At 40.3% G+C, this 22,679-nt stretch overlaps 1 protein-coding gene across 1 annotated transcript in view; it reads left to right on the forward strand.

The window, feature by feature from the left end:
- Nucleotides 1-22,679, forward strand: part of lrp1aa (low density lipoprotein receptor-related protein 1Aa) — a 258,152-nt gene that overhangs the window by 135,401 nt on the left and 100,072 nt on the right. Inside the window, 8 exon segments of the mRNA XM_036560017.1 lie at nucleotides 621-866; nucleotides 3,091-3,288; nucleotides 5,527-5,734; nucleotides 6,035-6,199; nucleotides 7,053-7,297; nucleotides 10,204-10,335; nucleotides 13,153-13,380; nucleotides 15,431-15,605. Of these exon segments, the coding sequence (XP_036415910.1) occupies nucleotides 621-866; nucleotides 3,091-3,288; nucleotides 5,527-5,734; nucleotides 6,035-6,199; nucleotides 7,053-7,297; nucleotides 10,204-10,335; nucleotides 13,153-13,380; nucleotides 15,431-15,605 (1,597 nt within the window).

A 22,679-nucleotide genomic window follows, 5' to 3' on the forward strand; every position in this document is an offset into this window, starting at 1 on the left:
CTCAGATGTCTTATATCACAGTAAGATATATAAATCCAATTAAGAAATAAAGATAAATTAAGAGATAAAGAGAGCTGGATTTTAGCTCAGTAAACAGATTTCTCAGTGCATGTGAACTCTTACTCCGATTTCTTTCGGATTTTTCAGTCTGCATATGTGCGAAACAGACCGCGGTACCGGAAATAAGGAAGACACAGCAGAACACTTTTGGAGTGACGCTGAAACCAACTACATGCTTGACGAATGAAGGACTTAAATATTCTTCATCTTCTAGATGATGTATGTTCGTATTGAGTTTATTGGCTGGTTGCAAAGCAGAAATCCGCTTACAGTCTGACTCATGTAGACCCGGAGTTTCCCATTATCTGATCACTCGAGTACATATAAATGCGTTGACCGGATTACTGACAAAATCTGATTTTCTGCAGTTAATTGGATTATTATGGTCTGTTAGCATGAAAATGAGTAAAGTGTTCCTATCTAGTTTTGCTGAGTGTTCAGTATAACACCTTTTAGTATCATAAAAACATTTTAAATGTTTTACACAGTTCTCTGGGACAACTGCCGGCTGATCTGTACTTGCTGCACCTATATCGTACCTTTCTCTCTCCTGTTCTCAGACCTGTGTTCGCTGGATAATGGCGGCTGCAGCCACAACTGCACGGTGGCGCCGGGCGAGGGCATCCTGTGCTCGTGCCCGCTGGGCATGGAGCTGGGCACCGACAACAAGACCTGCCAGATCCAGGGCTTCTGCGCCAAGCACCTGAAGTGCAGTCAGCGCTGCGAACAGGACAAGTTCAACGTCAAGTGCTCCTGCTACGAGGGCTGGGTGCTGGAGCCGGACATGGAGAGCTGCAGGAGCACAGGTACTGCAGAGACACCTGCCGGAGGAGGGGAAGCAGTAAATCAGGGGTGTTCATTTCTGTCCTGGAGGGCTAGTATTTGTCTTAAAAAATATTAATAATAATAATATGAATAATAACAGAGCTCAGTCATTTGAACGTGAATGTGTTTATAGCAAGTGTCCCACCCCCTTACCACCTACTTCATTTTGGTGGGCTGCACCCAGATGCTTAGTTTTGATCATTGACGGTGGTTGACGGTGGGGAAATCATCAAACTGGAGGCGGGGCTTATGCTATGGACACACCCACTCTCAAATAACTCTAAATGTAGGTATTGTGATATAAACTGAGTCTGTTCTACAGTTTCTCATTAGGCTGAATGAATAACTGGCTCTAAATGTAGGTATTGTGATATAAACCTGCATTTAAAGTGTTCTAGAGTTTCTCATTTTTTCCCACAGTTTCTAGGATGCTAACTGCTAATTCTGTTACATCAGCTTATAGATGCCTGCATTGTCTAGAATGATGGGGGGAGAGGGAGGACTAGAGAGAGAGAGAGAGGACAGTGATGCTCTCTTGTACTCCCCCTTACGGATGGCTGTGGCATTGCTGGGGCTCGATCTCAACCTCCTGACACCTACACCTACTCGAAAGTTTGAGACAGACTTAGACAGCCTTTTCGACATAGTCGATAAACTGTCTGCGAGGTTTTGCATTGAATAATGAGCAAACAAATGATTTCCCAGAGCTTCTCTGGAAAGATCAGGGCAGAGCCAGAGCCAGGGATGGATGAAAGGATGACGAAAGAGGAGGAATAGAGAGCACTGATGTGGTTTCTGGTATTGGGCTGAGGATGAAAACATGAGTAGGAGGTTTGCCCCCTTTCTCGGGAAGTGGTCTTACCCAAAAGGTCATTTGGTGTGAGCAGGAAGCGGTGGTTTTTGGGTTAGACACTGGGTTTTGGTGGTGGGTGGTGGGCAGTGGGTGGTGAAGGAAGGAGCGCGGAGGGACGCGGTTGGCAGTGCAGTCAGTGGTTAGGTTGAACTGATGGAATATAAATGTCTGAAGACAGGAAGAAGGAGAGAGTTTGCTTTGGCAGGAAGTCGCTGTGGGCGCAAAGCCTCAATCAGCCAATCAGAGATTTATATTCCTGGAAAATGAAATGAGTGAAGAAGCTAAAGTTCACATGCAGAGCATTGTTCTAATGAAGACTGTGCAGTGATGAGCTTTAATGTTTCTTCAGAGCAGTAGATGTTTGTGTAGTTCTAGGATTGGCAGTATTGTGAGATGATGTTTGCCTCCCCTCCCGAAATCTTTCATTTCTAGTACTGTTAAGCTTTATTGCCTGTCTGTAAAGCACTTTGGGCTACCACCAGTATGAAAAGTGCTCTATAAATTAGGGTTATTATTGTTACTATTAGTGAGAGGAGTGAGAGCAGTGATGAACAGTGATGAGCAGTTCACTCTCCTACACAGGATAAGAAGTAATAAGTGATAAATTTTGCAAAATGACATTGATGAAGCACTAAATCATGCCTTAGATAAAGAGATACAGAATATATTTTGTTCCTAGAACAAAATGATTATATTCAGAAAATGCTAAAATTATGAAATAAATTACGAAATTATGACATTTACACATTTATAACAGTTTTTGATGGTAATAAAGACCAGCTTTATTAATTAATGGTATTATAATAAATAGTATCATTGATAGTACTTAAATAATAAATAAATAATTTAACATTACTCTATCATTTATTTATCATAATATACCATTTTATTTTTCATTTTATCAAAAAAAAACATTGGTTTAATAGAAATATTTTATAGAAAGAGGTTCTGTACAATTTACATTCCTGGAAAATCTTTGTGTTCTTTTAATGAAGATGTTTTTCTGGACATGTTTGTGCAAACGCTGCTCGATATGGATGAAATATCAGTGCTGTAATTATATTGCTGAGTATTGTTATTGCAGCGCACCGTTGCAGTATATTAAAAACGCCTCCAACAGCACTTGATGTTAAAGATGCAGTGAATTCTTTAACTCATTCATGTCCATCAGTTACATTAAGTATGTAGCGCTGCTGTGGATGTTTGTTTGAGCCAACCAAGAAAGTGACCCTGACCCACATTTTCTTTAGTTAAGTGCTTTTTCGTGTTTTAATGAAAAATATGACAGGACTTCCATCTGTCCTTTTCTTTCTCTGTCTTTTATCTCTAATTCTCTCTCTCTTCTCCTCCAGATCCATTCAAGCCCTTCATTATCTTCTCCAATCGTCATGAGATCCGGCGGATCGACCTGCATAAGGGCGAGTTCAGCGTGCTGGTTCCTGGTCTGAGGAACACCATCGCTCTGGACTTCCACCTCAACGAGAGCTCACTCTACTGGACCGACGTGGTGGAGGACAAGATCTACAGAGGGAAACTGTCTGAGAACGGTGGTGAGCAGCTCACTGTCCTGCACAGGAAATACAGTGTAGCACTGACAAAACTCTAAGACAGGGTTTAGAATAGAGAATATATAAATGCCTAAATGATGTTTATAAATGTTTAATTGATTGAATGATCAAAATTATTACATTCAGAAAGTACCAGCTAAAGTTCCGATATATATATATATATATAATATATAATATATATATATATAATATATATATATATATATAATATATATATATATGATAAAATGTTGAACATATTAAATAGAAATTATTGAAAAACCACTGTTTAAATATATTAAATATATATCATATTATATACAGTTCTGTTACTGCGGGCCGTAGGATTTGTGGGTAATGCAGTTTTGTTACTGCAAGCCCTGGGAGTTGTGGGTAATGCAGTATGACTACTGCGAGCTCTGGGATTTGTGGGTAATGCAGCACAACTACTGCGAGCCCTGGGATTCATGGGTGATGCAGGTCTGTTACTGTGAGCCCTGGAATCCGTGGGTAATGCTGTTTTGTTACTGCAAGCCCTGGGAGTTGTGGGTAATGCAGTATGACTACTGCGAGCTCTGGGATTCGTGGGTAATGCCATTCTGTTACAGTGCCAGATGGCCCCATTTAAGGCTTCCTCTAGAAAGCCAAAAGCAATCAATCATCACTTACAGTCTCCACTCCAGACTGCAGGCGCAGTCAGTCAGCACCAAAAAAGCTGCCTTCAAAAAGATGAAACTATCAATCAGAGTTAATCTTCTGAGCAAGAAAGCCCCCCATTACTGCACATTACACTGAGTGTGTATGTACACACATTACACTCTTATGTCTGCACACTGTATAGATGATTAGGAGTCTCAGGTGACGCATCCTCTACAGAGAATACACTTAAATATTGCATTTTATGCCAGTTTTAGTTTAGTTTAACAATTGGGATAAAATATATATAAAATTGTAAACTTAATTGCACACTTACTACCAACCGTCCTCCTGGAGAGAGGGGATGCAGTGGTACTCTGTATATTGTAGAACCGTTCTGTACGCCCCCTGCGGTTCAGTATGCACATGTTAAGGCCACGGCACACCGGACATGCGTCATGCAGCGCCAAAAAAAAACGAAACCTTTGTTTTTAATGAAGATATGCCCACCAGTGCCAGCCCTCTGAGTCAACGTGCAGCGGTGCTCACAACTCTCAGTCTTTTAGGTAAACAAGCAAATGCTAATGGTAAGTTACCTCAGCTAGCGTGTTACAGCCTTGTATCTTTCTACTCGTATCTTTAAAAAGCAGCCAGTTTGTGAAGACCAAGCGTGATGAGTGATGCTGAGCGCTTTATTTCATTCAATCTATACAACTAGAGCGTAAAAATGAACTTGAACCTGGTGTTTATCAGCTCTAAATCAGTGTTCTATAACTGCGCTCTGCTACGTGACGTGGCACGTCCGGTGTGCAGTGGCCTTTACAGTGTCCCCTCCTGAACTCTGTGAAACATCACAAAGAGAAATTGAAAACAAATTGACAAAGAAGCGCTATCTAGTGCTCTTTACTGATTTAAATACAGAGAGTAAAGCACCTACAGGCTGTCAAAGCTAAGAAACTCTTTTAATTTTAGCATTTTTCTCCTCTTGATTTCACACAGTACAGACAGAAACCAGGCCCAGTCAGTCATGCTGCCATTTTTCTGAATGGCAAGGTTTATTAGTGTAAGTCTATAGGCAAAATTATTTTAAGATTTAAGATTTATCTAGATTATTGTTAAAAAGTGGTGTGTTTTTATTTTTGAATTAAATATAAAGAGACTGTATTGTTACCGTGGCCCAAAAAACATACATACAGAACCGTGGGCCATTGTACTGTTGCATCTCTAGTTCCAACCTACATCTAACATGCTGCCCCCTACTCTTACCTACACTAGTAACTTTGATGCAGCCAAGCAGGGACTTCTAAAGTAGCAGCTGTGGCAGATGGTGCTTCCATTTCTAGGACCAGGGTTTTTGACCACAGCTCCAGCACTCTAGGCTAGTTTGTGGCTAGTTAGCAACCTGCTACTGTATTTATATTTTTGGGTGGAGGACTGCTCTCAACCTAGCCGAGAATGATCCACCACCCAAATGGTCCACTAATTGTTTCTTAAAGGGTCCTAATTGAATCCAATCCTTAAGAGATCAGAGATTTGTAACACTGAGTCTTATGTCTTGTTTCTTCTCTCGCTACCTCTAAAACTGTCCCACTGCACCTTTCTCAGCGGCTCTGACCAGCTTTGACGTGGTCATCCAGTACGGCCTGGCGACGCCTGAAGGTTTGGCTGTGGACTGGATCGCTGGGAACATCTACTGGGTGGAGAGTAACCTGGATCAGATCGAGGTGGCCAAGCTGGACGGCACCATGCGTACCACGCTGCTAGCTGGAGATGTGGAGCACCCCCGGGCCATCGCTCTGGACCCCAGAGAAGGGTAAACGGCTCAGTTTTTTATTCTTCAGTGGGCCTAAAGGATCTTGAAATTCACCACTTGTGGTTTTACTAGTAAGGTTTCCATCCATGTGTGTTTGTGTGCCTCAAACTGTGTGGAATTGTTCAGGAATTTCTCATTCTTCTAATTCAATTCTAAAGACTTGATTATTTGGTTTCTGACACTGTGTGACTCACTGTTATCAATAAACATGGAGCTAAAACCTAGCTAAAAACAGTAGCAGCCACCTTGAAATCATTTTAATCAATGCAGCTTGCCTCCATGTCCTGCTTTGCCCGACAGAATCCTATTCTGGACGGATTGGGATGCCAGTATGCCAAGGATCGAGGCAGCCTCTATGAGCGGCGAGGGCCGGCGCACCATCCACAAGGAGACAGGAAGCGGAGGCTGGCCGAACGGACTGACTGTGGACTACCTGGAGCGCCGGATTCTCTGGATAGATGCCAGGTAAGTCTGTCAGACTGTTGATTGGTGGCTGATTTTAGGTGTTTTCTATAGAGCAGTGGTCACCAGGCCTCCTGCTGAAGATCCAATTTCCCGCAGAGTTTAGTTCATTAGCTGGAGCAGGTGTGGCCGATTGTGGTTGGAACTAGACTCTACAGGAATGCAAAGCCAGTGTTAGTGAGCACTGCTTTAGAGAGTCCCAAGCCTTGTTGAGTCGTATTGTTTTCATTAGGGCAGCACAATATGAATAAAAAAGATCAGCATTGTGATTATATTGCTGCACTATGTGACTTGATCTCCAAACCGCCCAGCAACTGCTTAGCTAACACCTAGGACACCATAGCAACCGCCCAGCAACTGCTTAGCAACCACTTGGGCCACCATAGCAACGGCCTAGCAACTGCTTAGCAACCACCTAGGCCACCATAGCAACCAATTTTGCTAAATAGCTTGACAAACCAGCTGAAGTATCTGCCAGCCAACTGTTGTCTTGCCTCTTTTCTTTAAATACATCATTTACAGTGTGTAGCGCTTCAGTTCTGTTCTTCATACTGAAGGTTTTTCTGTAATGGAAGGCTGATAATTGAAGCCGTATCGAGTCTGATGCTGATGTGAGCTGCAGGAGAGCGGCATTGCAGAAATTACCGCACATGTAAAACTAGCAAAACTGACAGTCACACCTGTGAGGTCTGAAACAGAATGGTTTGTTTGCTAGAGTAAGGCTGGCGGTCCCAATTTAACCTGTTTTGTTCAAGGCTGTTTCTAAGGCTGAAATGTTGATTAACTCATGACTTGAATTCGACTTAAATCTGCTGAAAACCAAGAAAAAACTGCTTGTTTGTCTCTTCTCACCCAGATCTGATGCGATCTACTCTGCCAAGTATGACGGCTCGGGCCTGATTGAGGTTCTTCGGGGGCATGAATACCTGTCGCACCCGTTTGCCGTCACCATGTATGGAGGAGAGGTTTACTGGACAGACTGGCGCACCAACACCCTGGCCAAGGCCAACAAGTGGACTGGGAACAACGTTACTGTGGTCCAGAGAACCAACACGCAGCCGTTTGATCTTCAGGTTTACCATCCGTCAAGACAGCCCCAGGGTGAGTGAAATGAAGGGAACTAAAATGATTAGATGGTTGTTAAAATGATAGATGGTGGTTTATTTCTGTTTTACACTCTTAAAAAAGATGGTTCTTCAAGGGTTCCTTAATAAAGAAATTGATGCTACAATGAACACTCAAAGAACCCTTGGCATGATTAAAGCCTTCTTCACATCATTAAATGGTTCTTCAGATTGACAGAGAATGTGCCGTAGATGGTTCTATGTAGAAGCTTTTTGAAAAGGGTTCTGTATAGCGCCAAAAAGGTTTTTCTGTTTTTACAATGTAAAGCCTGCAACAACACTGCACACTTAAAGATGGTTCTTCAAGGGTTCCTTAGTAAAAAAAAAATGGTTCTGTATAGAACCGTGCACACCCAAAGAACGTTTTGCACAATTGAAAGGTTCTTTGCATCGTGAAAGTTCTTCAGATTGATGGAAAATGTGCTGTAGATGGTATGTAGAACCTTTTTAAAGTACTACACACTTTTAAAGATGGTTCTTCACAGGTTCTTTAGTAAAGAAAATGGTTCTATATAGAACCGTACACACTTAAAGAACCCCTTTGCATGATTAAAGGGATCTTTGCATGGTGAAAGAGTTCTTTGGACTGAGGGAGAATGTGCTGTAAATGGCAAAATAGAACCTTTTTGAAAAGGGTTCTATGAAGCATTAAAAGGAGTTCTTAACAATAGAAAAACCCTGTTGGTACTATATACTTTTCAAAAAGGTTCTATATAAAACCATATGAACACATTCTCTATCAATCTGAAGAAGCATTTAATGATGCAAAGGACCATTTAAGCATGCAAAGGGTTCTTTGAATGTTCATGGTTCTATATAGAACCATTTTCTTTACTAAAGAACCCTTGAATAACTGTCTTTTTTTAAGTGTGTACAGTAAAATGATGTTTGCATAATGTAATTTACAAACATCATTTTGCAAATTACTTGCTCTGCTCTGCTCTGCTTTAATCTTTAGCTCAGCTATAGCTGTTTTTCTCGCGTCTCTGGCAGGAAACTTTCTTATAAAATGTCTCTCAACGTTAAATTTTTTAGGAGGCTGAAGTCGCTTCTTATGCGCCAGCTTCTTGTTCAAATTTTCCTATTCCACCTTAAATGGTGCCTGAGGCGGCAGAATGTAACTGCTGCACCATTTAAGGTGGAACGGGAAAATTCGAACAAGAAGCTGGTGAATGAGAAACAGACTTCAGCTTTGAGACCTTTTAGTGTTTGACAGCTTCTCGTTGCAGATTAAAGGTATCAGGATACCAGCTGGAGTGATTATAAACACAAATAAGTCCATCGTTTCCAAATGATCAATGTTCGTCTTAAATCTTTCTCTTGGCCTTTTTGTTAACTACAACATGCAGTGTAAAGCCTTCCAGAAGAGTAGAGGCTGTTACTGCAGCACAAACTCACTATTAATATCCTCCATTTCAGAAGAAACGCTGGTGTCTGTAATCTTCTGTAGAGCATCAGTGGGTCTAAAATTTGAGCCGACAGCCCAACACAGCGGTTAATGAGTCTGGTTCACTCTCTCAGCTCACTACGGTTACAGAGGAGTGTTTGACTCACTTCCTCACTCCCACTCTCTCAGGGTTGGTGAGGGTCAGTAGGAAGAAGTGTCCGGCTCAGTGTGATGGACAGATGCCGTGATGCTCCTTGGCAGGGTGTTAGAAGTTGAGCTGGTGACCATGGTTTGCTTCACAGAGCTCGTTGTATAGAGCGAGACGTCTGTTTGTTTATGCTTGAATAAACTGGACAGCCCCACTGGGTCGGCGTGGACGAGCTCGGCGGTTCCGATCTAATCAACTGGAACCTTCTCACCTTCAGCTTTCAGCTCGGCTTTACCGCTTACTCTCTGTCCGAGATCATTTTTCTCTCCCGTCTGAATTTGTCTTGTTCTTGTCTTGTTTCTCTCTCTCTCCCTCTCTCTCTCTCTCTCTCTCTCTCTCTCTCTCTCTCTCTCTCTCTCTCTCTCTCTCTCTCTCTCTCTCTCAGTCTGGCTCTAACTTTCTCCTTTTTTGTCTTTCTTTTATCTCTCTCTTCCCCTCTCTCTGTCTTTTTGTGTCTCTTTCTTTTCTCTCTTTTTCCCCTCAGTCTCTCTTTAACTTTCTCCCTTTTTCTCTCTCTTTCTTTTCTCTCTCTTTTTTTCTCTTTTCTCAGTCTCTGTCCTTCTCTCTCTCTCTCTCTCTATCACTCTCTCTGTCTCTCTATCCCTCCCTCATTCTCTCTCTCTCTCCCTCTCTTTTTTCTGTCTCCTCAGTCTTCTTTCTTTCTTTCTTTCTTTCTTTCTTATTTTTCTCTCCGTCTCTGTCTCATTTTTTTATTTCTCTTTCTCTCTGTCTCTGTCTTTCTTTTCTCAGTCTCACTGTCTTTAATCTTTCCCCTCTTTATCTTTCTTTTCTCTCTTTCTTTTCTTTCTTTGCTCTCTGTCTCTCTCTCTCTCTTTCACTCAATCTTTTTTCTTTCTTTCTTTCTCTTCTCTATCACACTCTTTCTCTTTGTCTTGTCCCTCTTTGTCTCACTTTCTCTTTCTCTCTCTTTTCTCTCACCCTTTCTGTTTTCCTTTTATCTTCCCTTTTTCCTTTACACTGTCTCTCTCTTCATTTTCTCTTTTTTCTTGCTCTGTCTTTTTCTCTCTCTCCTCTCACTGTTGCTTTCCCTCTATTTCCTTTCTCTCTTTCCTTGCTTCCCTTTAACTTACCTTTCCACTGTCTTTCTCTCCCCCGTCTCTCGCCTGTCTCTCTATTATATTTGATTGAAATCTGTCAAATCTTACTCTGTACAACACAGTTCCAACAAAATATTCTTTTTCTTATCATTCATAAAATCATAAAATATTAATAAAGTTATCGTTCATTCATTATAATCTCCTTTTCCAACCTGATTCTTGTCCCTCAGCTCCTAATCCCTGTGCAGCGAACGGTGGTTTGGGGCCTTGTTCTCACCTGTGTCTGATCAACTACAACCAGACTTTCTCCTGCGCCTGCCCGCACCTGATGAGACTCCACTCCGACAACCACACCTGCTACGGTAAGGACCACTTCTGACCCCTGCCTACAGCAGCCTGACCGTTAGGGGTGCCCGATTTCTCTCCCCTGTCCCTCTGTCTGTGTACTGCGTGCGTGAACTCTTATAAAAAGAAAAGACCAATTATTTTATAGTAAAAGGAGATACACATTTTTAAACAATGTGCGCAGATGATGACTGACAGATATTGATATTTCCAGAAATTGGGACATATTTCTAAATTGTTTATCAGACGAATGCAAACTTTGCAAAGCAAATTCTTTTTTTTTTTTTTTTTTTAGGAAATTTAAAGCATAATGTATATATAACGCCTGTGAATAATTGCTTTGTCTGGGTATAAATGTAGAGCCGTGCTGTAGCGCCTCTCTTTCTGTTCTGTCAGCAGTGTAGCCTTTAGCATGCTAACAAGCCAGCTAGCTTAGGAAAGTGGTGAAGTTGTATCAGCTCTCTTCTAGAACAGATGGAACAATTTATAGCATAAAGCTCAGCAAATCACATGTTGTGGTTTTGAAATATTAAGTACAAATAGTTCATTGTTACAGCTTTTGAACAGCTTTGTCCACCATTTATTTGGTCACTTCGCGGTGATTTCTGAATAAGTTTTTGGCTCGATCTGTCGGGTCATCTGTAGGCTCAACTAACACCCTTCCGTTCAGCTAATACAGTAACAGAACAGCCCTTAAGGTAGCACTAGGGATTCTCCCGGGGGGGAAATAAGAAGTCCAAGTGGATGACTGCTTGTTAAAACCACATTGAAACGAGGGGTAGATAAGAGGAGTCACTGTTTTCTTCTCTTGAGCTTTTTCACATTACATCTTTACACATTGTCACACCCACAGACTCAAAAAGAAGGTCTGGCTCAATGTTTAGGTCTCAAATGATGTCAAAATCAACATTATACTGATGAAGATGTCATGACTATAGCAGATAATTCACTCACATCCTCAGAAGACGCGTCCTTCACCAAGTTTAGACTGAGTTCTGTTTTGAATTCGCTTGCAGTTATCAGATTTATCCGCTCAGGGAAGGGGGCTGAAGCACAAACCAGCTTGTTCTTTCAAGAGGGGTGCAATTACACGTTTTCACCAGAGAGGGCCCCAAATAACCCAAACATAGATAGTGCAGCTTTAAATAAAGCACCAGTTTGATTCGTTTTTGCCTCCCCTTAACAGTACTCACTATCTCACAAAAAAGTCACATTTTAATGCACGTGATCCATGACTGTGACACTAATACAGGGTGCTATTTTTTCTAAACGGCCGTCTTTTTGTTACATTGACTGCTGGTGTGGAGAAACAATCAAGCAAACTGTGATTTTCTCTTGAATTGAACATCAGCACAGGCTATTGGTTGTTATATATGGGCTGATTTGCATATTATGCACCACATAGCAGTAATATTTCCATCTGGATAATCGGAGATACATGTGGTTTAAATCTTATCAGGTCACAAACCAGATAAGTCACATGAGATGACCAGGAGTAAATGAGGTTAACAGTGCTTCACTGACTGATATGATTCAGTTCTCATCTGTCATGTTTTTTTAAACTGAAATAAACAACATAAACTCAAAAAGTCTTGAATATTCTGATTATTTCTGCACTGGGAGCAGAGCTGCTCAGAATACTTCATGGCTTTTTGTGATAATCATTTCCTTTTCCTTGAAAAAGTTTCAATTTTAGGACATGCTGTCCTCAAGCTAAACCTCATATTAGGATATATGTTACAATAAGCCTGCAGGTTAGGCAGTTAAGGAAGGTCAAAGCTTTAAAAAAGGAGCGTCGTTCTCGTCTGGAGTGTGACGTTTGCGCTGTGATGCCTGAACAATCCCAAATAGTTTCTCAGAGATCAGCTCCAGCTTTCTCTCAGGCTGGTCTTAATTAATGGAAAAGAGAGTCCAGGCCAAGTGTATTCTTCCAAGTTCACCTCAAAAAGAGGAAAAAACAAACCAGATGACCCTGACAACCACGTCTGTAGCTCCTCTTCATCGCTGCTTCTGCTCCAGTTGTTGGAGATTAATTTCAGGAGCTTGTGTCCTTTGTTTTTAAACCCTGACTGTGGACATACACTCTTCACACAAGCATAACTGACCTTCTTCAAGGACACTGGGGCCTTTAGACTAAGCACCTGCACATTATGAAGCTGAAATCATGAGGCTACAGCTTTGTAATGTTGAGTCTTAGTGATTGAGTTCAGTTTGTTTAGCTGGGATTAGAAATGGAAAAAAATGTTTGTTTTGAACCGAAATGCTACAACCTCAGTCTCTACAATTGGTAACCAGTTAGATTGAATTAAAAGAAAAGTGCTTATGATATATAATAGCTGCCAAATTTCTGGGTAAAAACAAAGTTAGGAAAGGGGTCATCAAATGTTGATGCAGTTAAAGCTTTCGTCTTTGAGGGAGAGGAGAAAATCAAGCTGCTTCAGATCTGAAAACATCCACAGGTGTTTCTGTCCATCCTTCCACTGTGAGAAGACAACTCAGCGCTATGGGTCTGAAAGGATGTGGGGTGTATAATTCGCAACTATAAAGGTTTTAGGCCTATGATGTTGAAATAATACGAACGCCAAATCAGTCAGTGCTGGTTTTATTTAGTAAATGTTTGGGTGTTTATATTTAGGCAAAGAAGATGCATAATTTAACAGAAAAAATATGTATTATTTGTCAAAGATGGCACTGATGTACTGGGAAAATCTGATGTACTGGGAAAATCACTGGTGTGTCAAGAATTCTGTAAAGTTAATCAAAAAGAAATAATATTGTAATTTCTATTGTTATGTTATACATTTCCACTCAGATTTTCATCTTTTTTCCTTCAGAGTTCCGTCAGTTCCTCCTGTACGCTCGTCAGATTGAGATTCGAGGTGTGGATATTTATAACCCTTACTACAACTACATCATCTCCTTTACCGTCCCCGACATCGACAACGTGACAGTGGTGGACTACGATGCACTGGAGCAGCGAATCTACTGGTCGGACGTGCGGACACAGACCATCAAGAGAGCCTTCATAAACGGCACCGGCATCGAGACCGTGGTGTCTGCAGGTACGAGCCAAGATCAGCTCCACAGAACCGGTTGTAACAATAGCAGAGTTACAGTTGCACACAGTTTGCATTGCCTTATACTGAATACATATTAACATCTGTCTCCAGGCCCCCTAGTGGCCGTTCTACCCACAGATTGATATTTTAATTAATAGTGTTCCCCATAACGTTAATGTTAAGATACTAGTAAGCAGTGAGGGGGGAAAGGGGAGGGGTGAAAACAATTCACACCTCTCTGCAAAGACGGCCCTGCTGAGATAAAATGGACAAGCACACAACGTTACTGCACATTTGTCTAATTATCTGATGTAACATTACAACACATCTGTCTAATTATCTGATGTAACATTACAGCACATCTGTACAATTATCTTGCAAAATGTTACAACACATCTATCTAATTGTCTGACACAGCATTACTGCACATCTGTCTAATTATCTGACAGTGTTACTTAGGGGTGCAGGAAAAACTCGATTCTTAGATGCATCGCGATGTGGACGTGAACGATTCTGAATCGATTCACAAACGTCAAAAATCGATTTTCTAAATATTTCATTTACAACGTAATGTTGACGGAATGCAAAAGGCGGAACTGGAAGTGGGTAACACGTAACAAAAACACAAAAGGATGAATGAGAAATCTGACCGGCGCCCTCTGCATTAAAATCCAGGTTAGGTCAGGAGTCACAACACATGATAAGAAGAGCCATTTTGTCCTTTCAACAAAGTCAAACCACCTCGGGAGCCACAACATTTAATGCCCAGTATGTCTTAGTATGTGTTAATGTCCTAGTATGGGCTAAACATATAAACGAGAGCGCAGACTTACTTCGCTCGGCTTTAAGCTTTAGCTTTAGCCGCTTTCCTCCCATCTCCACCAGGAAACTTTTCTTCAAAACTAGAAGAGTTTCTTGTAAAGTGTCTCTCAGCGTTCGACTGTTTTACAAGGCTGAAGTCGATTCTCATTCATCAGCTTCTCGTTCTAATTTTCCCGTTCCACCTTAAATTCTGCCTTAGGCGCCAAATGTAACTGCTGCACCATTTAAGGTGGAACGGGAAAATTCGAAAGAAATTAAGTAAAAGATATTTTAGATATTTAAAGCAAAGTATTTGTAATGATCCATAATACATTTACATTATGGATCATTACAAATACTTTGCTTTAAAACTACCAAGTTTTTAGACCGTAGGAAGATAGAAATCCTGTATAGAGAAAAAAAGATGCATCGAGATCGATAATCGTTTTATAATCGCATCGCAGCCCTCTGAATCGCAATCGAATTGTGAGGTGCCTAAAGATTCCCACCCCTAGTGTTACTGCACATCTGTCTAATTATCTGACAAAATGTTACTGCACATCTGTCTAATTATCTGACATAGCGTTACATCACATCTGTCTATCTGACATAACGTTATAGCACATCTGTCTAATTATCTGACACTTACACATGTCTAATTAACAGCACATGTCTAATTATCTGACATAATGTTAATGCACATCTGTCTAATTATCTTAGTTACTACTCATTTGTAATTATCTGACAGCGTTACAATACATCTGTCTAATTATGACAATGTCACTGCATGTGTCTAATTATCTGATATAAAATCTGTCTAATTATCTGACATAACGTAATAGCACATCTGTCTAATTATCTGACAGTGTTACATCACGTCTAATTAACAGCACATCTGTCTAATTATCTGACATAACATTAATGCACATCTGTCTAATTGTCTGACTTAGCATTACAGCACATCTGTCTAATTATCTGACATAACAATACAGTACAATAATTAAATACTAAAGGGAACTGTAATTATATAGAACTGTTTGTTACAAATGGAATAATTTGATTGAAAATCTAAAAATATCTTTTCCAATTAGATAAAATCAGCAGCAGGCAGTTGGAACAAAATCCTGGAGGGGATTTTTACTTTCTGGGCCTGAATAACACACTTCTTTCTACATGTCATGAGAATGAAATCTCCTTATCACATTGCTAATGAAGTATTTTTTCCTTTGTCTCTGCATGTTTTTCCATACAGATTTGCCAAACGTTCATGGTCTGGCTGTCGATTGGGTGTCTCGTAACCTGTTCTGGACCAGTTATGACACCAATAAGAAACAAATCAACGTGGCCAGACTGGACGGCTCCTTTAAGAACGCGGTCATCCAGGGTCTGGACAAACCCCACTGTCTGGTGGTTCATCCAATACTGGGGTGAGAAACCTCTAAGCCATTAATTCATATTTTAGGTTTTTAATACATTGTATGTCCAGAATTAGAGTTCCTCTAATTTGGGAATTCAGGTACGTTTAGATGCACCCATTTCTGGAGTTCAGTTATGCACAGACAGCTTGTATAATCTCCATGCAAAAGCATTAACCACAAGAACGGGACGCCCTGGAGCAGCTGCACATGAGAGATTACCATGTCTGATGCCAAGCGTGCACTAGAGGGGTATAAAGCCCCCCAGCAGTGAGCTGTGGAGCAGTGGAACTGTGTTCTCTGGAGTGATGGAGCTCCATCCAATACCTTTGTTTAGTATTGTATTAAAACCTTTATTTCATTGTTAAATTTTGATTAGAAACAAAAGAGCTAAAATCTTAAAGTGACAAAAAATGATCCAATCAGGATTTTCTCTGTGGTATCTAGGCAGAAACAGCTGAGCCAGCTCTCCCATTGGTTAGGAGTTCAGGAGCTGGAATGAAGGCCTTACACGTTAGATTAACTACCAACATAATAAGGAAGTAACGGAGGAACCATCCAATCACACTTTAATTTACAATGGTATCAGTTCCATCACTGTAATCCTTCTGGAAGTTCTAGATAAGTCACTGATTGTGAATACGAGTCATACACTGAAAAAAATGAAGCCACTTTTAAACTTAATAAAGCAAGTAACCAGGTTAAAAAATATAAAACACATTCTTCTATTCTGCTGTTAACATTACAAGTTCAAACTCCAAATTTCCAGTTAACCTGGTTGTTTACTTTTTTACATTTAAAAGCTGCACAATTTTTTTGGTGTAGTCTAACCAGGGTCCGGTAATGCCGGGGGTCAGACTGCACGATATTTGTGTTTCACGATGGTCACTATATCAAATTAGACAATCATAGTGCCATAAATTCTTGGTTGGGAGACTGACAACACTGCAAGTTTGATGCCGACCCATCATCGTTCACATTCTTGCATGAGTTCACAGGTCATTGGGGAGGCGGGTCAAAAACTGTCAGATGTGCTGTGTTGTAATGCTGGCAGTTAGAAAAAGCGATTTCATTCCTGAGTGTCAGAAAGGAAGGTTTGGTCTGTCTGTCCTTCAAAGAGAACTTGAGGTAACAAATATGTTAATATATCGAAAACATTATATAAACGTAGCCACAAGGTTCACTGTATGTAAACAGAAGCTATAAACGCTCTTTTCTCTCATTCATCTTTTTGGACTCTGTCATGGCTCTCCCTTGAGGGTTCTGCTGCCACGGCTCAGAGAACCTTTTCTCTATTTCATTGTTCCCTCTTTCTCTTTAGTGTGTCTACACATGTGCGTCAGACAGCGCTCTGTTATCCAGTGGGTTAACATGAAGGATTGCGTTGTAAGAGACGTCAGACTAGGCAAAAATTTTTTTATTCTGACACGCGAGACCTTTTTTTGGGGTGTCATGGGGCGTCCCAGACACCACATCGCTGTTCTTCAAATATGTCAAGCTTCAAGACCCGTTCCTCAGTCTTGGTGCTTGTATTAAAAATTGTGTAAGAATTGGGCTAATTTCATGTAGTCTGATCCGGCATTAGCTGTTAGCAATGGAGAAGTGGCAGCAGGACCCTTTACTGAAAGAGTGACTGCAAAACTAACACATACGAGCTCAACTATATGTTAATGTATTGTTTAATCTAGAACTAATCTAGAACTAATCTAGAACGGCCTGAAAATATTTGTGCGCACTAGTGTTAGTTTAGCACTGTCAAACTATTAGAAATCCCATAGGGGCGCTAGCAGTAATTAGCATTATTATAAAGGTGGAATTTTTTTTATCTCTGCTTTTGTTTGGCCAAGTTTTGACATTTAAGACCGAAACTGAAGGCCTTACTCTAACAGTCTCAGTGTACTGCAGCTGCAGCAAAGAGTTTGGAGAGTAGGTAATGGTTAACTTTGTGAATGATTTGGGGAGAGAGAGAGGGAGAAAGAGAGAGAGAGAGAATGGGAAGAGTGAACAAAGGGATGTTTTCTGCAGAAACACCTATTTTAGAGCTCCAGAAGGCAGCTGGTGGAATGTTTCCTGTGTGTGACTCTTGGGCTCAAATGAGAATCAGATGGGTGTGGGTGTGTGTGTCTGTGTGTGTATGTGTATGTCTGTGTGTGTGCGTGTGTGTGTCTGTGTGTGTGTGCGCGCGCGTATGTGCATTTTCCACCTCCATATGGAAGAGCTCGTTGCGGAAAACAGACGTAAACACGCACACTTGTTTTCAGATATTTTATTCAAGGACATAATCAGTGAAAAGCCCTAGTCTTTGCTTTAACTGCCTGTTTGGCAGGAAATGAAGGGGTTGTAGTTAAACACATCCCCCTGGACTGATCTGATGTCATCAAAACACACACACAAGATAAACAGAACGTTTGGCACACATGAATGAGCACTCTTTAAGTTTTCTCATAGTTGCTGTGGAGTACGGTGTGTTGATCCTCTGCTGTGTTTACCACATATTGATGGCTAGTTATTAATACTGATAGCTACTTATTTTGCTGTGCTGATGTTAATGAATAGTTAAAAAGTACAGAGCTCAGTTACTGCCAGTTTTTGAGCCCATAAAAAAAGTGTCATCTGTGATGTATTTGGAAAATATCATGAAATTGAACTTCACTAGAATGAAGTTCTAGCTAATCACTAGCTAACACTACAACAACCTTAACACTTCTCAAATGCTAGAGGGTGCTCTTAAGTGAGTCCAAAATTAATGGGTTAAGGTGGAGCATTTGAGCAAAATCATAGTTTATAAATTCTTAAACATTATTGCGACCTGTTCCGCTAGCCAGCCAATCAGCACTCAGTAGCAGTAATGCCAGTGTTCTGCTGCCCAAAACCCATTTGCTGAAAACAGGTAAAAAGAAAAAAATACAGGTAAGTTTTCTTTGCTTTTTTTTGGTGAAATACATCCTGCTACCTCTCAAATTAGATGAAAGTTCTGGGCAAACTATTTTAACTTTGTTTTTAGCTGTTTAGTTCCGTTTACTCCCATTCATTCAGGACTCGCTCGTGGGCACCCTCTGCTGTTTAGCAGTCCTGTTTTTGATATAAAGGGGGAAATAGGAAGTGGCCAGACCCTCATAAACCAGCTCTAACTACAATGCATTTCCACAATCCCTTTTAGGAAAATGCCTGTCTTGTGTAATTAATGGACTTTGAATGAAAAAATGTCCAAGTTTACATGTAGAGGTATAGAGCTAGGCTAGGCTAGTAATAGCCACGGGATGCTGACTGAAGGTGTGTGAGCTACCATTATATGCATATATACACCTATATAGTAAGTGGAACTGATAAAATAGACAATGAGTGTAGAAACAAGGAGGTGGTCATAATGTCATGCCTGATCAGTGTATGTTAGCTACATTAGCTCTCGTGCTGAAGTTGAAGGAGGAAACTTCAGACACCAAACATGAGCTCGTGAGGACTCGTGAGACTGGTCACGGTCTCTTTTTCCACCTGCAGAGCTGCTAAATCAGAACCAGGAAGTACTGAAGAAAACGGCACACAAGACTGGCTAACTGCTAACAGGCTAATAGCTACACATGCACTACAAAACACAGGTCTCCTGGCGTACTGTCAGATTCTTTATCTTCTAAATGGGTGTTATTTGAGCAGTTACTAAAACTGACTGTGTTAGGTTAACTACGCTAGCATTAGCATTGCTCAGCAGTGGAAAAGACTCCGTGTCTTGGTTCTCCGAGTACGTTTGTGGTAAAGGAAGAGAGATGGGCCGTATGAATGATTTTTGCCTAAAGTATTCGAACTCTTGAGTTGTTGGAATATGACTCTGCAGTCTTGGCTGTTTCTTTGCGACCGCTGGGCTGAGTGAAGTCATTTTATTCGAAAGGCTTGTGCACATTTAGCTTTGTTCAACACATTACAAACGAGTCAGTGGCTTACAGGGTACCTTCATACGGCTCTAATATCCTTCACAGTTCTCTGAGAGGCTGTGTTGCTAGGGGCAACACTGTATTCTTCAAGAAATGAAATGAAATGACCTGAGAGATGAAGTTGCATGTACTCAACCTTGAAATATGCATTGATTCCTTTTTCAGACTTGAATAACTCTTAACATTTGACATGGCATACAGAATTGACCGAAGCGCCATGTTCACCAATGTCACAGATGCTCAAATATGTAGTTGGAAGGCTATTTTCCAGATGAATCCAGCTTTAAAAACTATGTATTGATGAATCTTTACAAAAAGTGACTAATTAACATTAAGTAATGCGTTTGTTTGCATGAACGACACATAAAGTACTACATTAATAATGGCTAATATTAAATAAACAAGTAACAATTGCAGTAGTTAATATGTAACATTTAACTAATGTATTTGTCAACATTAAAAACACAGTTACTATGTTAATGATGGTTAGCTAATATTAAGTACACAATTGCATTAATTCCTATTTTTTTGTGATTTGTATTTGTCTGAGAATTTTCACAAGATTGAACTTTTACTGCCACCCCTCTGTTTCACGGTTCCTTTTTAGTCATTAACATTCTCTTCTTTGGGTTCAACTTTGTTCTGCTGTGTTGGTTCAGCTCCTGTTCTGCTTTACTGTTGATCGCTGTCACTTTGAAGCTTTAGTGTTTTTTTTTAGACTGAAAGATCCAAAAAGAGAAGAACAGAGAGAACAAACTTCAAACGAATAAATGCATTTGGGTCATTCTCCATTCGGAGTGGGAATTCAGGTGGATGCATTTTTAAAAAATCTGTTTCTTTCATCCCAAAACTAATCTTAATGTCCAATAACATCTCCTATTATCATACATGCGAAAAGGAGAGCTTAATTCCAAACATGCTTTACAGTCACTGGTGATATATGAATATGGTGTAACACCAGTGACAGTGACTCCAGTGACAATCTGGTGAAAACTGAGGATTTTGTAAAATGGCTGACTCACTGGTGGTCAGGTGACCTTGTGCAACTATTTAAAATCGGTAATGAAAATAAAATATGACATTATTTTGACGATTTTAATTACCCAGCCATTGAAGCAGAAAACACCAGTGACACACAGAAGTTACGTGCTGCTTGATAAACAAAATTATTAATAAATTAATGAAATAAAGTGAGCAAGTGGACTCGCCTTCTCATTCCTTGAGATGCTTCCTCTCTGATGAGCCCTGACCCAAAGAAGTTGTTAAAATGTAGTATAGGAGTCCTGATAACACCAGTGACCAAAAGGGAGACGTATTATTTAATCTTAGGTCAACTGTGTAAATATACATACTGACTTTTGGAGCTGTGCCTAATATTTTAAGCATCTCCTTAAACCCTGCAACCTTTGTGACATGGTTTCCCCTCCGAATGACCCTTTTGTTATTTGTTTACTTAATGCTAGCTAAGTTTGTTAATGTAGTGTCTCATGCGCTTTTAATGTTAGCAAGTACATTATTTAATGCTAAGGCCACTTTATGCTTCTGCGTTGAATCAACACAGCATCTACACTGTAACCTACACAAGTGGCCTACACTGTTGTGAGGGTTTATATTTGTGTGTTGGTGTGTCTGCATCGCTCTGTTATTGCACCAGTTCTACTTTTTTAACTTTCTGTCGCTTCAACCCCAGACATTTGAATTTTTGCTCTCAGATTTGAGTCTTTGTCCTCTAAACGGGTGTTTTTAAGCATCAGTTGGCTGGAACCGAGCCTGTACTGCAGTTGAGGCACTGTACGCTTGGGTTAGCTTAGCCTAGCAGGCTACACCTTTAAACACTACAGAACAAGCTTGATTTTGGTTTTCTGTCACTCACATCAGTCAGTCAGCCTTGCTGTCTCTGTTATAGGTTTTATTGTCTATATTTGTGATAGCAGAGCTTCAGTTAGTCGGGTAATCTCTACTCAGCTTGACTCATGTTAGTCATGTAACTCTCCATTAAAAATGGCCTTTGCTTTGAGTGACTTTATACCTTAATCATGTTTATTTTATTAAAACAAATGACTAAACATTCCATTTTGTCAGTAGCAAAACAGTCATAACTCTACCTAAACATTACCAAATGTTTCAGTAGTGACAATTTTACTTTGTTTTGAGCTCAAAAATGCAGCCAGTACATGACTAGAAAACACAGCTTTGAACAGCTGTACACATATAAAATCATCATATTTTTTATTAAAACGCAAAAAAAAGTTGAAAAGGTGTTTCGGTAGTGACAAATCTTAATGTTCCTCACTGATTTTCAGACTTTTGGACACATTTACTCCAAAAGAGGGATCTTACTGCTCACCATGTGGCCATGAGGCACAGGGATGCGTGGCTAAAATAAGGCTCCGCCTACAGGCTACAATTCTTGGTTTCGATAGTGACCAACAAAATCAAATCTTTTAACAAAACAAGACTAAAATTTGTTTTGTTTGCAACAGTTAGTTGGTTAATCGCTCCTCAGCATCTTGTTCATCTAACTCTTAACTGAATTTGAAACTGGCAGCGAAGAAGCAGAAGCTGGAAATGCGATGCTACCAAGCAGACCAATCACAGTTGTCGTGTTAGGTACGCAGTCCTTACGCCGGTGTAGATTTGACGCAGATGCCTAAATTGGCCTTAATGTGAAAACAGCATTAACTAATGCAGTTGTTACTTATTTACCTCATATTAGATAACTAGCACTAATGTAGTAATTAATTTGTTATTCATGTTAACAAATGCATTTCTTAGTAGGGATGGGATAAAATATCGCTACGGTGATATATCGCTTCCTTTTGTGATGCGTTATCAATACACTAGCACCAAATATCGATTTATTTAGTGAAACATGCATGAGCTGCAAATACTCTGAACAGACTCCCTCTCCAATTTGACTCACCAGATTCACTACTTCATGACTCCGCATGGTGACGCTAAGGCGCTATTCAAATTAGTAGGGTAAACCTGCGGTGAAGAAAAAGAACTGTCTCGTTAAAATAAAGCACACGGGCAACACAGCAAACATGCACAGCCACCGTCTTGTCATCATTCTGATCTGGCTGTTTAGAAAACAGCTAACGCTGCCACAACTCAAAGTCAGAGTCAGACTACAGTTAATACAGTGTTTAAAGCAAAA

The sequence above is a fragment of the Colossoma macropomum genome, unplaced genomic scaffold (assembly GCF_904425465.1).
Source record: "Colossoma macropomum unplaced genomic scaffold, Colossoma_macropomum, whole genome shotgun sequence".
NCBI classification, from domain to species: Eukaryota; Metazoa; Chordata; class Actinopteri; order Characiformes; family Serrasalmidae; genus Colossoma; species Colossoma macropomum.